The 14,099-nt window shown below is 38.4% G+C and overlaps 2 protein-coding genes across 3 annotated transcripts; one reads left to right on the forward strand and one right to left on the reverse strand.

Annotated features, from left to right (window-relative positions):
* Positions 1 to 47: 47 nt before the first annotated feature.
* LOC112190424 (DNA-directed RNA polymerase 3, chloroplastic) lies at positions 48 to 8,730 on the reverse strand. Of its 2 annotated transcripts, none has more exons than XR_005807201.1 (18): positions 7,847 to 8,730; positions 7,470 to 7,673; positions 7,212 to 7,345; positions 6,953 to 7,022; positions 6,383 to 6,441; positions 6,101 to 6,218; positions 5,684 to 5,797; positions 5,428 to 5,559; positions 4,685 to 5,101; positions 4,314 to 4,364; positions 4,008 to 4,078; positions 3,584 to 3,668; positions 3,302 to 3,454; positions 2,886 to 2,960; positions 2,708 to 2,797; positions 1,996 to 2,158; positions 1,208 to 1,331; positions 48 to 761 (listed from the first exon to the last, which is right to left on the reverse strand). XR_005807201.1 is itself a non-coding variant. In XM_024329856.2 (18 exons), the coding sequence occupies exons 1-18, from the start codon at positions 8,648 to 8,650 to the stop codon at positions 651 to 653; spliced, it is 2,955 nt and encodes a 984-aa protein (XP_024185624.1). In that variant the 5' UTR covers positions 8,651 to 8,729; the 3' UTR covers positions 48 to 650. The 2 variants fall into 2 exon arrangements, 1 of the variants encoding a protein (XP_024185624.1); XM_024329856.2 differs by having other exon boundaries at positions 1,208 to 1,311; positions 7,847 to 8,729.
* A 1,787-nt stretch (positions 8,731 to 10,517) lies between these two features.
* On the forward strand, positions 10,518 to 13,865 carry LOC112190423 (putative leucine-rich repeat receptor-like serine/threonine-protein kinase At2g24130). The gene is made up of 2 exons (XM_024329855.2): positions 10,518 to 13,184; positions 13,265 to 13,865. The coding sequence occupies exons 1-2, from the start codon at positions 10,607 to 10,609 to the stop codon at positions 13,669 to 13,671; spliced, it is 2,985 nt and encodes a 994-aa protein (XP_024185623.1). The 5' UTR covers positions 10,518 to 10,606; the 3' UTR covers positions 13,672 to 13,865.
* The last annotated feature ends 234 nt before the right edge of the window (positions 13,866 to 14,099 follow it).

Raw genomic sequence — 14,099 nt, forward strand, 5'->3', positions numbered from 1 at the left:
TTGCTAAAGAATGCTTGAAAAGTAAATTCAAAGTCATGCACAAAATCTGTCTGAACTCCCAACACAGGAGCGCACTTCATTTAGGATCTTGTTTTCAAGTTGAAAAGTTTACATTTGTACAGAACCATCAATACAATTCCTTCATTTCTTTACACTTCTTGCGCAAAAATTTGCAAGAATTTTCCATTCACAATTCTACAGGTATGCCATATAACATGCTCCGATCCCCTTCTACCCTTTCTATTCCGATACAAGAATTTCGCACCACTCGGATGAACCTTGCTAAATTAGCTCCTATGGCCAGGACACACTTCCCAGCTGGTATATCTCTAGCCTCCAAAAACATTTCCCACTTAAGATAGATCTTGAACCGTGAACTTCAGAAGAAGAGTCTCCTTTACTGTACATCGTTCACCTCTAAAATGTGGAACCTGTGAAGATGATCACAATCACAGACTTGCTGCAGAGCATTGGAAATCAAACATTTCCCTATCAGCTCTCTCAGAAGCAACCTTCTGTGACCCATTTCAACTTGTGTCCATATCTTGATGAACTCTTGATAAAGCTTCTGGGTCATTTGGTGGTGACATATATGGTATAAGTGAGACTGCTATCCCCATGCTGGTTATTATCGCTGCTTATGTGAAGATTCAATTGAAAAAGTATGGAGATTTTAGAACCTCTTGCAAGTCAAAGTCACCTCTTTCTGGGAGGGGAGGAAACGTCAATTCTGGATACGCTGCTTGAAAGCTTTTAAGCAACTGGAAACAAAAAGAGTTATTACAAAGTCACTCAATGGAAATTAAAACAATATAATTTTAGGATGGGGCAGCTCAGAGGAAAGTTTCTTATTTGCTGGAAGAAAAAATGCAGGTTATAAATCAAAAGTTAAGAGTTTCAAAGCAATATCATAGAACCATGATTCTGGTTACGTACATCATATGATCATAAGGTCGTAAAACAACTTTCTAAATGCAAGTTCCTTTCACCATTTCATTATTCATGGTATAATATCCAAGGAGTGGTTTAGGGTGAAGTTGAAAGTAGCCTTCCAATGATAGGTGCAATTGTGAATTGTTTAATTGAAAGTTTGTTTCCCAGTAATATCTTTTTTTTCTTTTTTTTAATATTCTTCCTCCTTAGTTGCATTAAAGCAGCCATAGTCGGACAAAAAATTTAATTTCAAGAAATAGGCCTATTAACTCACATTCTCAAGTATCGGCTTGCTATAGAGCTCCACAAAGTTTTCCCGAAGTATCTGGTTCATTTGATCCACGTCACATGCATGAGTCCAGAAGGAGTCATGCACCCCTGCACACATGTTTTAACATCTATGAGAATATAACATAGTTTAACATGTATGTGAGAAAAACTTATATAATATAGTTTAACCTATATGTGAGAAAAACATATTTATCAGAATTTAAACCACTACAAACCAGAGACTTTATTTTCTACTCTGCTCTCTGATCATCTCAGTACAGAGAACTTTAAGCAAGATGTTGGTTCCAATATCATTCAATACAAATTTAGTACTTTCAGAAAAGAAGAAGTGTCTTTATCCTCAAATTTGTGAACCATTAGATTGAGCTTTTGACTTCGAGCTCATTTTTTACACCAAGACCTACAATCATGATTTGGGGGCACGGGCATGAGCGGCTGAGCGCCCATTTCACTGAATTCTCAAAAACAAATAAGCACATATAAAATTTATACAGTGCAGATAGCATCTACATTTTAGTTTCTTGCAAACAAATGAAGATATATGATACAAAAGAGAGAAGCAGGCACCACTCATCAGTGCATAGTATCTATTATATAAATCATTTTTAACTTTCAAACATCAATATTCAGTATTCACATTCTTAAGCATCTTTCTCTTGATACACACGTTTTACACCATTTTGATAATTAATTTGCCTTCGGTTGAAAGATCTAACTGAATTAGTCAAATCCAGTCTAATGCAGAGATACAAACTATGTGTGGAGACAAACCTGCAAAGCGTATGCTGGCATCCCTGCAGGCAAGAGCTGTCATCATCATGTGTGAACCGTCAAGTGAGTGTACAAAATTTGGAGGAAATGCCGTTCTCTGTTTCCTTACATCTACCAAGTTACTCTCCCGCTGCAAGGCCAGAACCTGAAGGGATGTTCTTATCTGCAAATCCGAGAGACTAGTTACTAAATTGTCATTTAAATTAAGTTGTAGCACCATGAAAGGGGTAGTCATCTAGCAAACAATGTCTTCTAGCAATTATTTAAAAGAGTATTTTAGCTTTCATTGAATCTCAAGTGGAAGAGAAACCTCATTTTGAAGCTTTTAATGAAATTTAATTCCATATTAAAAACCAACTCATTAAACATATGGAATGCTGTATAAAGAATGTTCATCAGCTCGACACCAAGAGGTTCACGACTTCACGTGTCCATAAAGCTGGAAAGCCCACAACTACAAGGTGTATTGGTAAACTCTTAGCAACCATATCCAAAATAGTTTTGAAACATTTTCCATTTCCAGTGCCCATGCCAGTGCCATCCAAGAAGAATGTGAGCAAATGATGAGAAGAGCACAAAGGTATCATATAGAGGTACAACAAACCCTCGGTGCAAGCATCCTGATACTTTGTATTAAACAATTTTATTTGAGACTGAGCCTAATGCTGATTTGTCTCAGAAAGTAAATTTAAAACAATATGTCAAAACTTACAAGATGTCGTTCACTTTTACAGTATGGTTGCACAACAGGAAGACCTAGAGGAGTCGTCCAACGAACAGGCTGATTTTCTGAAGCAATTACCTGCAAAATTTCAGATAACAACTTAACTCTCAGATAGGCACTCTGGGTCTATCATTTAGTGACCAAAACGTTAAAGAAAAAAAAGTACCTTGGCACAATCACCAAGCCAGCTCATTATGCCACGTGCAGCTTGGAAAATCTCTCCAAGGGCAGCCAGTGTCACCTGGAAAAATATTATGGTGTTTCGTAAGAAACTACCTAATTCATGAGCATAACAATAGGTGGAAACTAGACATTTATATTAAGAAATGACCATACAAAATTTGAAACCGTAAAACCATGACCATGTGAAATTTGAAATTGATAGTTAAAAACTTCTGGCAGTTAGGAAAGTCTAAAAAGATCCATGACCTAATAATCTATAAACCAAACATATTAAATAGGTTAACCAAGCATTTTATATTTACTCAACTATCCAAATGATGAAATGAAATCCAAGAAATTCTGCACTTAGTTTTTGTTCCATAAATATATCAAGGAGTTTTGGTGTCTCTGGTCGCTTACTTTAGCAGCATAACAAGCTGCGGTGAACAACAGTCTATCATCAGTTATAAGACCCTTCTCTTCTAATCTTCTTTTTATCTGTTCACGCGCCCCAACGTAAGTAACACCATATACTGAAGTCATCACAGTCTGTTTCACCAATTTCCGATCAATCTGAAAGCTTCCAAAACCATAAATTGTCAATTGATAAATATGCATATGGACTTATTTATTGACCAAGAAAAAAAAAACACTATATAATATATTGCCATTTGAAGTCTTAAGGAACCGAGAAAGATCAACCTGATCAACTAAGACTCTAGCCAATAAAGCATTTGGGCTGGTAGTTGGGTCCTTATTGCTGTCTCTCTTCATAATGTCATGTACCCTGGCAATATATACATATGCAAGATAAGTCAAAATAAGTGGTATTGAGGAGTGGATCAGGACCTATATAGTGATACAGAGTGCATTAATATGCATCTATAGCACCACCCTAGAGCAAAGAAACAATAAATCACAAATTCACAATGCAGTTGTACATTGTAAGGAACGGTAGTGAGGCACATGCCTCATGGGCAGAGCTTATAGAAGGTGCATCTACCTCACATTTTTAATGCCCTGCCTTGTAGGTCTTTTCTTAAGCCTTTGTATTTGGTATACAATTTAACATGATTCAACATGGGATAGACGAGACAATTCTATTGTATTTCAAAAGTTGTTTTACCTCACAGCTATTTCTGAATACACATCAGCAGGTTTCTCTCCAGCAACTAAGTTGACTGCAGCTGCTTCCAACTGAAAACATAAAAACAATTCAAAAAATAAAAATAAAAATCAGCAAAGCAAAGCCCTTTATATCATATGAACAAATAAGTGGAAGTTGTAAACAACAGAACAAATTGAACAGTTTGCTCACGGGAACAAAAGTAGAATAAAATATAAATAAATAAAAAATAAAAAAAGCAAGCATGTAGTAAGTAGAACGTAAAAAGCACAGAGAAACTCAAATCTACGAGGATAAAACACGTACAGTATCTCTCCCCAAGGCTGCATAGTGCTGTAAGCCATTGCATGAACCATCCTAGAAGATTTTGAGATTGCTGTTAATGCACTCTCCAAAGAAAAATACACAACCAAAATAACTTGTACTTTACAAATTGAAGAAAGTAAATGACATAAAATGATAAAATGAGGCAGGATTAAGATCTAGGCATTATGTTCATTGAGTATAGTTTACCAGAAGTACGAATATGTTACCACTTACCAGAAAAAAACTTATCATTTGTGTAAAATTTTTAAAAAATAATATGGCTTTCAATAGTAGATAAAAAAGACACATAATCAACTTGCATAAACTAAAATACCCCTTTTATTAATCCACGATCCTAGGACGCATTTTACCTGATGGATGGGTAAATGAGAAATGACAGTATGTGGTGATGGGCTATTTAAGGCTTCTGATAGATTGATACAAGCAGCTAGGCACTGTAAAGGATCTTCAGCAGTTAACCACCAATGATTTCCATTAACAGGGTTTGTTGCTGAATCAAATATATCATCAATGTGGTTATCCACGAATGCTATACGCCCATCGTATGAAAGCTTTTCAACACCACCTGAATACAAGTTTGCTAAATGAATCTTCAGCCATCGCAATCCGGACTTCCCCAATGGCCGCCCTTCAGCAAATTCAAGGACTCCTCGACATAGATCAGAACTCAAATGATTCAAATGGGGATGCATTGGGTATGCTCGGCCTCGGAAATCAAGATTGTGGGGATAATAAAAGCCTTCCTCGTCTTTCATTCTGCGCGCAACCTATTTCAGAATCAGGCGACCCGTTATTATTTTTGGCAGACTGAAATGTGAAGATGTATACAGTTGTTCCAGAGGATATGGTCAAATTCCATTAAAATTATTATATAGTCTCATAAATATGCAACCCAAACACAAGTGTGACCTGGTTATCCACTATCCCATTGACCACATGTATGTATTGAGTGTACCAATTCTAGGCAAGAGTCACTAGACTTTTAAGTTTTGACTAGTGTAGTGACTGGATCAACTATCAATGCAAATTAAAAGGGTTCTCAACATTACAAGATAAAGCAATAAAATTTTATATAATCAGAAGGAGACCTTACAGAGAGCTTAAGTTCAGTATCACATCGTTGAGAATGCCTCTCTTGGTTAAGCTTCTTTGCTTTTCTTGCACTCCATCTCCATTCCTGAATTTCTGTTAAATCCTCAGATGGTGGTTTCTCTGGTACAGGAACCTACAGGAAAATGCGACTCTGGATTAAAATCTCTGTGGTATATCACTGTTAGTTTGATTAAATGCTAGAATAGTAATGAAAAAGGATGAATGTATTATTATGGAAGAGATTAATATGCCCTCACATCTTCACGATCAACCAGGCCTGCAATGTTGCCACCTCTAGCCCAGATGCTCTCCACCACGTTAAGAACCTTTTTATTAATCCGCCATTTGGTGCTTCCAAGCATATCGAGGGCCTGTGCACACATCATATCAAAAGCGAATATCATTTTCATGCTGTGTAGAATGTACATGTTGAAGGACCAGAAACTAGTTCCAAAGTATGACCCTATGCACAGGCAAATTTTCCTTTCATGATCTAAATTCCCGTATCATCATGGTCATTAATCTACTCAAAAGAGCAGGGGTACTAACAAGGGTGCATCTCACCATATCTTATGGCTTATGTCTCAACCATTAACCAAACAACTGAGCAAAAGAACTGGCACTGACCCTTTACAACAAAAAGAAAAAATCAGCAGTAAATGGTACTTATATACCTCAAATACTTTCTGCATCTGTCTTCCAGGAATATTTCTCATTGTATCTACCTGCTTCCTAGATCCATGGGTACGCATGACATAAGAAGGTAGGAACAAGTGTCCACCCTTGTCATACCTGGAAATATTTTCAAAAGATTTATTAAAAAAATATTTAAAAAAAGAAGAAGAAGAAGCTAAACTATTACAAAACAAGAATAATTGTAATAGACAGCTGAGAGCTTGTAATTTATCTGACACTAATTTCTCAGTGGTATATGTAAATAGATTTTCTTTATTTACCCTTTCCATCTTTTGGGAGGCACCAACATTGGCACATAAGGAATCAACATATGTTTAGCCTGTGAAGAATAGACACAAAATGTTACTGTTAAGTAGGGCTGTGACAGAATGAGAGTAAAGGTATGTTCAATATAACAATGCACAGAGTGCCAGTACATTGAGAATAAAGACATGTTCAATATAACATTGCATACTTGGCATATACACAACGCTAAGAAATGGATGCTAATTTTCAGCAGTCACAATGTTACTAGACATCACACGTATAACTCCCCAAACACCAACCCCTTCCCAGCCCCTGCGTGCCCCTTTCAGAGGCAGACTTCCAAAAATTGAGGTTCTTGCACAGCTATGTGACATGATGTTCACATAGGATTATGGGAAGCCAGAACATATGGATATATATTACAAATAGATGTCTAGGAATGTGGAACGAATAGGTGAGCTTTGGAAATTTATCTATATTAATAAGCCAGAAAATTGACAGTAGGTTATGTGTAAATCATGATGCAACAAATTTCAAGTGTACTGAACAGATAAACTCAAAAGGAAGGAGATATCTCAACTTACAGTTTTATCAAGTCCGGTAAGAACTAGGGGATCACATTCAATAACTCCATAGTTCTTCACAAGTTTCTGCCTGTGAGGACCAAAAGAAGACATATTATTGCAAAGGAATAAAATGCAACTCCTAGTATCTAAACAATTCCTACCTAAGAAAAGCAAATTAAAAGAAACTCTGACAGATTGTAGTATAGCATCATGCGATCTTGTTCCCAAAAGTAAACTGCTGACGGAAACTTGGGGTAAGAGTGGTTAAAAGACTAACCCTGGACTTTTTGCCGCAGCCTTTAGTCTGTGCCTAAATGCAGGTCTAACATCAGGTGGACCATCTGCCAATTGGTCAAGTGGAGGTTGTACATGAGCTGTTTCTGTTAATAGTTCTATCAGCCGACTTCCCAGCTGAAATATGACATTACACAAAAGTTAGGAAAAATGAAACCCATAATATAAATCTAAAATCAATAAAGGGCTTATTAGCCATATTAAGAGAATACACAATGCTGAAAGCAACAATTGAACAAACCTTAGCCTGTGTATCCCGACCCCAGGGCTTCATATCTTCTTTTTTCAGTAGCTTTTGCACCTCAACCAGTCTTTTCCTTCTAATCAAACCATTAACACGTTTCCTCAGTATCTCCTTCTCCTTGCTCAGACCATCTTCATCCGCAGCCGCACTCTTCTTTCTCTGGAGACTTTTAGTCTTCTCCAAGAAACTGTGAATCCGAACCTAATTACAGTAACATAACTTTATATCATATTTCAACTTCAAATGTTCAAACAAGTAAATCTTGATGATACCATTAAACTGCATTAAACTAAAAGCTAAACGAGTGCCTTATAACACCAATATGCATCAATGTAACTGAAAAACACATACATTATCAAGACTACAACACTCACCTCCTGCTCTATGGCCATACCAATGTGCACGGCAGCCTGAACCACCTGAACACACCCATCTTGATTCCCCATCATCACCAACCCCATCAGCTTATGCATTACAATCAGTGCCATCTTATCCGCGGGCAACAAATCAATGTGCGGCGCAAACGCTGCCTTGTGCTTCTTGGTTTGCTGTGCCTTCTGCTCCTTAGCAATGGCCTCCCTCAGTGGCTCAAACCACCCCAAAAACAAGGCCTTTACATAAGGCAAGCTCGGAGCCAGCTTCTTCTCACGCATTACTCTCTCCAAGTCCTTATACTCATCCACCATCTTCTCCCACGCCTCAGTCTCCGCCTTAATCTGCCTCCTCCTCAGCAGATTGTACTTCCTCCTATCGATTTCCTTCGACTCCAATTTCAGTTCTTTATTGGCTTTCTTGAACATACCCTTCAGAAAGAGGGACGCAATCCATGGTGGGTCTTGGATGAAGATTCTTGGGGACGACTCTGGAGACTTAACTAGGTGAAATTCGGTGATGGGTACCTGGAATTTCATGGAATTCTCGAGGTTTTCGACGAGATTGTCTTGGACGGAGTCGTTTAGCTGGTGGAACTGAACTGGGTCTGGAGTGGGTTTGAGGCTGAGAGGGAAATGAGTGGAGGAAGAGAGTGAGGGCTTGAAGAAGAGGGTGTTGGAGTTGGAGGTTGAGCTGAAGAGAAAGTGAAGGTTTTTGAGGGACTTGTGGTTATGGAGTTTGGGAGGTCTTCTCCAGCCCTGAGCATGAGGAGGGGTTGGAGAGAATGAGGAGGCTGTGGAAGCCATTGATAGCAGCAACAGCTGAATAGTATGAAGAGAGTGAAGGATGAAACCTCGCTTAAACCTTTCCCTTGTCCATTTCCAAAGATATTTTTTTCTGATTTTTTTTTTGTATTAGAAAAACCACAAAGAGGGCTTTGCATGTAACTTAAGGCAGAGGCCCAGTTGGTTCTTTGAGATATAGTCTCAGTTGCTTCTTTATGATATAGGGCTTAATGGTTAAGGTCCATTATAGGAAAATAGAAAGGTGTATCTCCGTCTTGTCTACATTGGGAGGTGGTCTTTACTAGGGCGGCCGGAATGTTTTAGGTTCGTTCGTCCGACCATCTATATCATTTCTCATTATATGTGTGATCGTTTTCACTAAATATAAAGGTCTATTTCAGTTTTGTGTGCGTAAAGTAGGGTAATTCTGAATTATGATTGGTGAAAATGACATATCACGTGACACGGCCGCTTCACTCAAGATTTTCTCCTCTAATCAAACAACATAAATATGAACCATTAGGTGCATAATTAAAGTAAATAAAGATCAAAATTTACTATTTTCGAATATTATAACTTCTTAAAGTTCTAAGCTAACATTATGAAGGGTGTTCTAGCTTTGGTCTTCTTCCGTAAAGCAAATGTGTAATTTTTCCAGAATGTAATGATTAGCAATTTAGCCATTGGTCCGTCGGTGATGCATATGAATAGATAATTACAATCTCAGAATGATTCATTCATGACATCTTTGTTTACTCAGTCTGACAGAGATTACTTAATCATCAAATCCGGCTTTGTCTAAAATTATACCTAACTCCACAATCATTTTTAAACTTGTGCCAACTACACACTAGAATAAATTAGGATATAGGTTTTATGAGCTAACCGTGTTCTAATTGTTTATGTTGAGTAGTTGCATGTTAATTGTGCTACATATCCATCTGTGAGTGCTATGGTACCAATTAATGAATAGTAATGCCAAGTCTAAATGCACAACCTGAAGCTGCTGAGCCGACAAATATACCAACACCAAAGCACCAACAACTTAAATACTACATCTGTCGCATTTTAATGCGAAAATTTTAGATTGACAAATATGTCACGTGTCACGTTTAATTTATTAATTAAAACTAAATAGTAAATATTCATACTACCAACCACATGGTGTGGCACGGTTTGTCGAGTTGCCTAGCATGGAATCCCTATGTCTAGGATTCTTGTCCCAACTCACACTAAATTGTGGCCAGCAAATTTAAGGAGTTCTAGTTTTGTACGCTCTAACTCGCCGACCAATGTACTAAAATTATCAATTTTCTAAATGATGTAACGTGGTCAGGTTTGAGAGTTTTTTGGATTCGTGCACACTAACTCGTCAATCAATATATTAAAATTATCCATTTTCTTAATGATGTAATGTGATTTGTGAGTGAAACATGCTACGTGTAATGACCTCGCCATAAACGAACTTCGTCTTTCTTTCCTCAGCCTAATATGAAGCGTGCTGATTGTCCAATGCTATCTTAACAGTCTCCCCAAACCCACATCCACAGCACAACATCCACTAATCTCGACACTCACATCTAAATCAATTGATTAACAACATAACCATCCAATTCATTAGATATAAGATGAAAGTGGTTAGGCATGGTGATCATATGCTGACATGTAGAGCATTACGTACGGCTTTAACGATGCTGACTTGTCCCGTTGGCCATACACACTTGTACGACTACCATTGGCACTATTTCAACAGTCAAACATCACCGGCGCCGATCCTTCAACAGTTCAACGGCAGTTAGGCACAACTAGCTATTATCAAAATCAAATTCTATTTGCATTATCTTATTAAGCTCATATATGTTGGTGCATGCACGTTTTCCTTACATTGCATCCAAACCTAGCCTCTCTTAGTCTCATCTCTCTCTATTTTCCCATCACTTTGTTGTACTCATTTGATCAACAAGTTTCATAATCGTGATGGGTTTTCTTCGTCATAGAACTTTCATGTTCAATTTTCTCTGTTTGATCATCATTTTCTTGGCTGCTGCGGTGTTTTCAAGCCAAGAAAATGTTCATCAAGCAATGAGAGACAAGGCATCGTTGGTTTCATTCATGTCCGGGATTGTTTCAGACCCTCACCATGCTCTAGAGGACTGGAATTCTAATTTGGACGATGTTCATTTTTGTAATTGGACTGGCATCAGATGCAACAATGCCAGAGACCAAGTTGTGGAGCTTGATCTTAGTAGAAAATCCTTAAGAGGCACTATTTCACCAGCTCTCTCTAATCTTTCTTCCTTAACCATTCTTGATTTGTCAAGCAACTTCTTTGAAGGTCACATTCCAAGAGAGTTAGGCTCTCTTTCTCGGCTCACACAACTCAGCTTGTCTTCAAATCTTCTTGAAGGAAACATTGCAGCTGAGCTTGGTTTCCTTCACAGATTGGTGTATCTTGATTTGGGAAGCAACCGGCTAGGGGGAGAAATTCCAATGCCCCTTTTCTGCAATCACTCTTCTAATTCTCTGCAGTACATAGACTTGTCTAACAATTCTTTAAGCGGCAAAATTCCTTTAATACATGGATGTGAGCTGAAAAAACTGAGGTTTCTTCTACTTTGGTCGAATCATCTAGTTGGACAGGTTCCTGCAGCACTTTCAGACTCCTCGAAACTAGAATGGCTCGACTTAGAATCCAACATGCTAAGCGGGGAGTTGCCATCGGAGATTGTAGCCAGAATGCCAAAGTTGCAGTACCTCTACTTGTCCTATAATGACTTTGTGAGCCATGACGGTAACACTAACCTTGAACCTTTTTTAACCTCTTTACTTAATGCCTCTAACTTTCAAGAGCTTGAATTAGCTGGGAATAATCTTGGGGGAGAGATACCGCCTATTATTGGTGATCTTTCAACCAATCTTGTACAAGTTCATTTAGATAGTAATCTTCTTTATGGTTCAATTCCTCCTCACATTTCAAACCTTGTCAACCTCACCCTGTTGAACTTGTCTAGTAACCATTTGAATGGAACCATCCCATCCAAACTATGCCTAATGACAAAGCTGGAACGGGTATATCTCTCGAACAATTCACTCTCTGGTGAAATTCCATCTGAACTGGGTGGCATTTCCCATCTAGGCCTTCTGGATTTATCAAGAAACAAGTTTTCTGGTTCAATCCCAGATAGTTTTGAAAACCTTTCCCAGTTACGAAGGCTATTGCTCTACGAGAATCAACTCTCGGGGACAATACCAGCTAGTCTAGGAAAGTGCATCAACTTAGAGATTCTAGACCTTTCTCACAATCAAATGACCGGGGTGATTCCTAGTGAAGTTGCAGGGTTAAGGAGCTTGAAGTTATACTTGAACTTGTCAAGTAATTACTTAAATGGAGAGGTACCAATGGAGCTAAGCAAAATGGACATGGTGCTAGCAATAGATCTGTCTTCCAATAATCTTTCTGGCACAATCCCATCACAACTTGGAAGCTGCATTGCCCTCGAGTCCCTCAACATTTCATCAAATTCCTTACAAGGCCCTGTCCCGGTTTCAATAGGAAAGTTGCCTTTCCTACAGAAACTTGATGTATCTTCAAACCAGTTGGCTGGACAAATACCAGAATCTCTGCAGCAATCCTTAACTCTCAAGCAACTTAACTTCTCTTTCAACAACTTCTCTGGGAATGTATCAAACAAAGGCGCCTTTTCTTTGCTGAGCTTAGACTCTTTCCTCGGAAATGCTGGCCTCTGTGGCTCAATAAAAGGCATGCCAAGCTGCAAAAAGAAGAAATCTCATCATTTGGCTATACTCTCAGTCCTGCTGTCATTTATTATCACTCCCATTTTTTGCATAGTTGGTTACCCCCTCATGCACAGGTCAAAAATCCGAAGGCACCTGGGAATTTTCGAGGATGGGAAATTGCGAGATGATGATGAAGAAGTAGGAAAAGAAGAGCATAAGTACCCGAGAATCTCATATGAGCAGCTCATTGAAGCCACTGGTGGTTTCAGTGCTTCAAGCCTGATTGGTTCAGGCCGATTTGGGCGCGTCTACAAGGGTATCCTTCATGATAACACAGAAATAGCAGTCAAAGTTTTGGATTTGAAGACAGAAGAAGAGATTTCAGGAAGCTTTAAAAGGGAATGCCAAGTCCTGAAGAGAACCAGACACAGAAATTTGATTAGAATCATCACAACTTGCAGTAAACCGGACTTCAAGGCTCTTGTTCTGCCATTGATGTCTAATGGGAGCCTTGAGAGGCATCTTTACTCGTCGTCATCAAGCCATTGTGGATTGAATCTGATTCAGCTGGTGAGCATCTGCAGTGATGTAGCTGAAGGAGTTGCCTATTTGCACCATCATTCTCCTGTTAGAATTGTACACTGTGATCTTAAACCGAGCAACATTCTACTAGATGATGACATGACAGCTTTGGTTACTGATTTTGGAATTGCAAGACTAGTTAAAGGTGAAGACGAGAGAATTCCCATGAATGACTCGACATCCGTCAGCTCAGCAGATGGCTTGTTATGTGGATCCATTGGCTATATAGCTCCTGGTATGTACTTTTTCTACAATAATAGAATTCAAATGTTCATTCTGCTAGTAATAATCACGTTGATGTTTCACTATATGCAGAGTATGGAATGGGAAAATGTGCTTCGACTCAGGGAGATGTATTCAGCTTTGGGGTGCTTCTGTTAGAAATTGTTACAGGAAGGCGGCCAACGGATGTCGATTCTCACGAAGGTTCAAGCTTACAGGAATGGATCAAAACCCAGTACCCCCAGAGGCTTGAGCCTATAGTTCAACAAGCAGTAGAAAAGTGTGCCCCAGCTTCAATGCCAAAGCAATATAACAAAATATGGGGGGATGTAGTTCTGGAGTTGATTGAGATTGGTCTTATGTGCACACAGCACAATCCTTCATTGCGCCCAAATATGCAGGATGTTGCTCATGAAATGAGCCAGGTGAAGGAGTACATCTCCAATCCGTCGTCAGCGTTGTTGATTGAAGAAGTGGACACTAGGGTTGATTCACTCTGATTTTGGAATGCTGAGGGAACTAGTTTTGTTGAAGTACTTTACTAATCATTGAATTAATTTGTTTCTTACTCTTGGAGTTTGTGGCAATTTTTTCTTATTTGTACACGTTTGTATGAGGTTTAGGGTACAATTCAGTGCCTTCTGTAACTATTTTTTGTAGAGAAGCGCAATGAGAATTCAGCAAAAAGTTGAACTAAGCATAAAGGGGAAAGATTATTACTCTAATTCAAGGAATCAATAATTAAGATTACGTACCATAGATAATCTCTATAATATTTAGTATTGTGTTTGTGGCAACCAACACAGATTGATATCCACAGTCCAAAAAGGCATTCAGTTCTCTTTCTGCCCCTTGATATAGAATGGCCTATTTTTAAAATTAGTAGTGGAAGGTTAGGTGCTAATATCCTAATTATGAAACCAAAAAT

This window comes from Rosa chinensis, chromosome 2 (assembly GCF_002994745.2).
Source record: "Rosa chinensis cultivar Old Blush chromosome 2, RchiOBHm-V2, whole genome shotgun sequence".
Taxonomy (NCBI): domain Eukaryota; kingdom Viridiplantae; phylum Streptophyta; class Magnoliopsida; order Rosales; family Rosaceae; genus Rosa; species Rosa chinensis.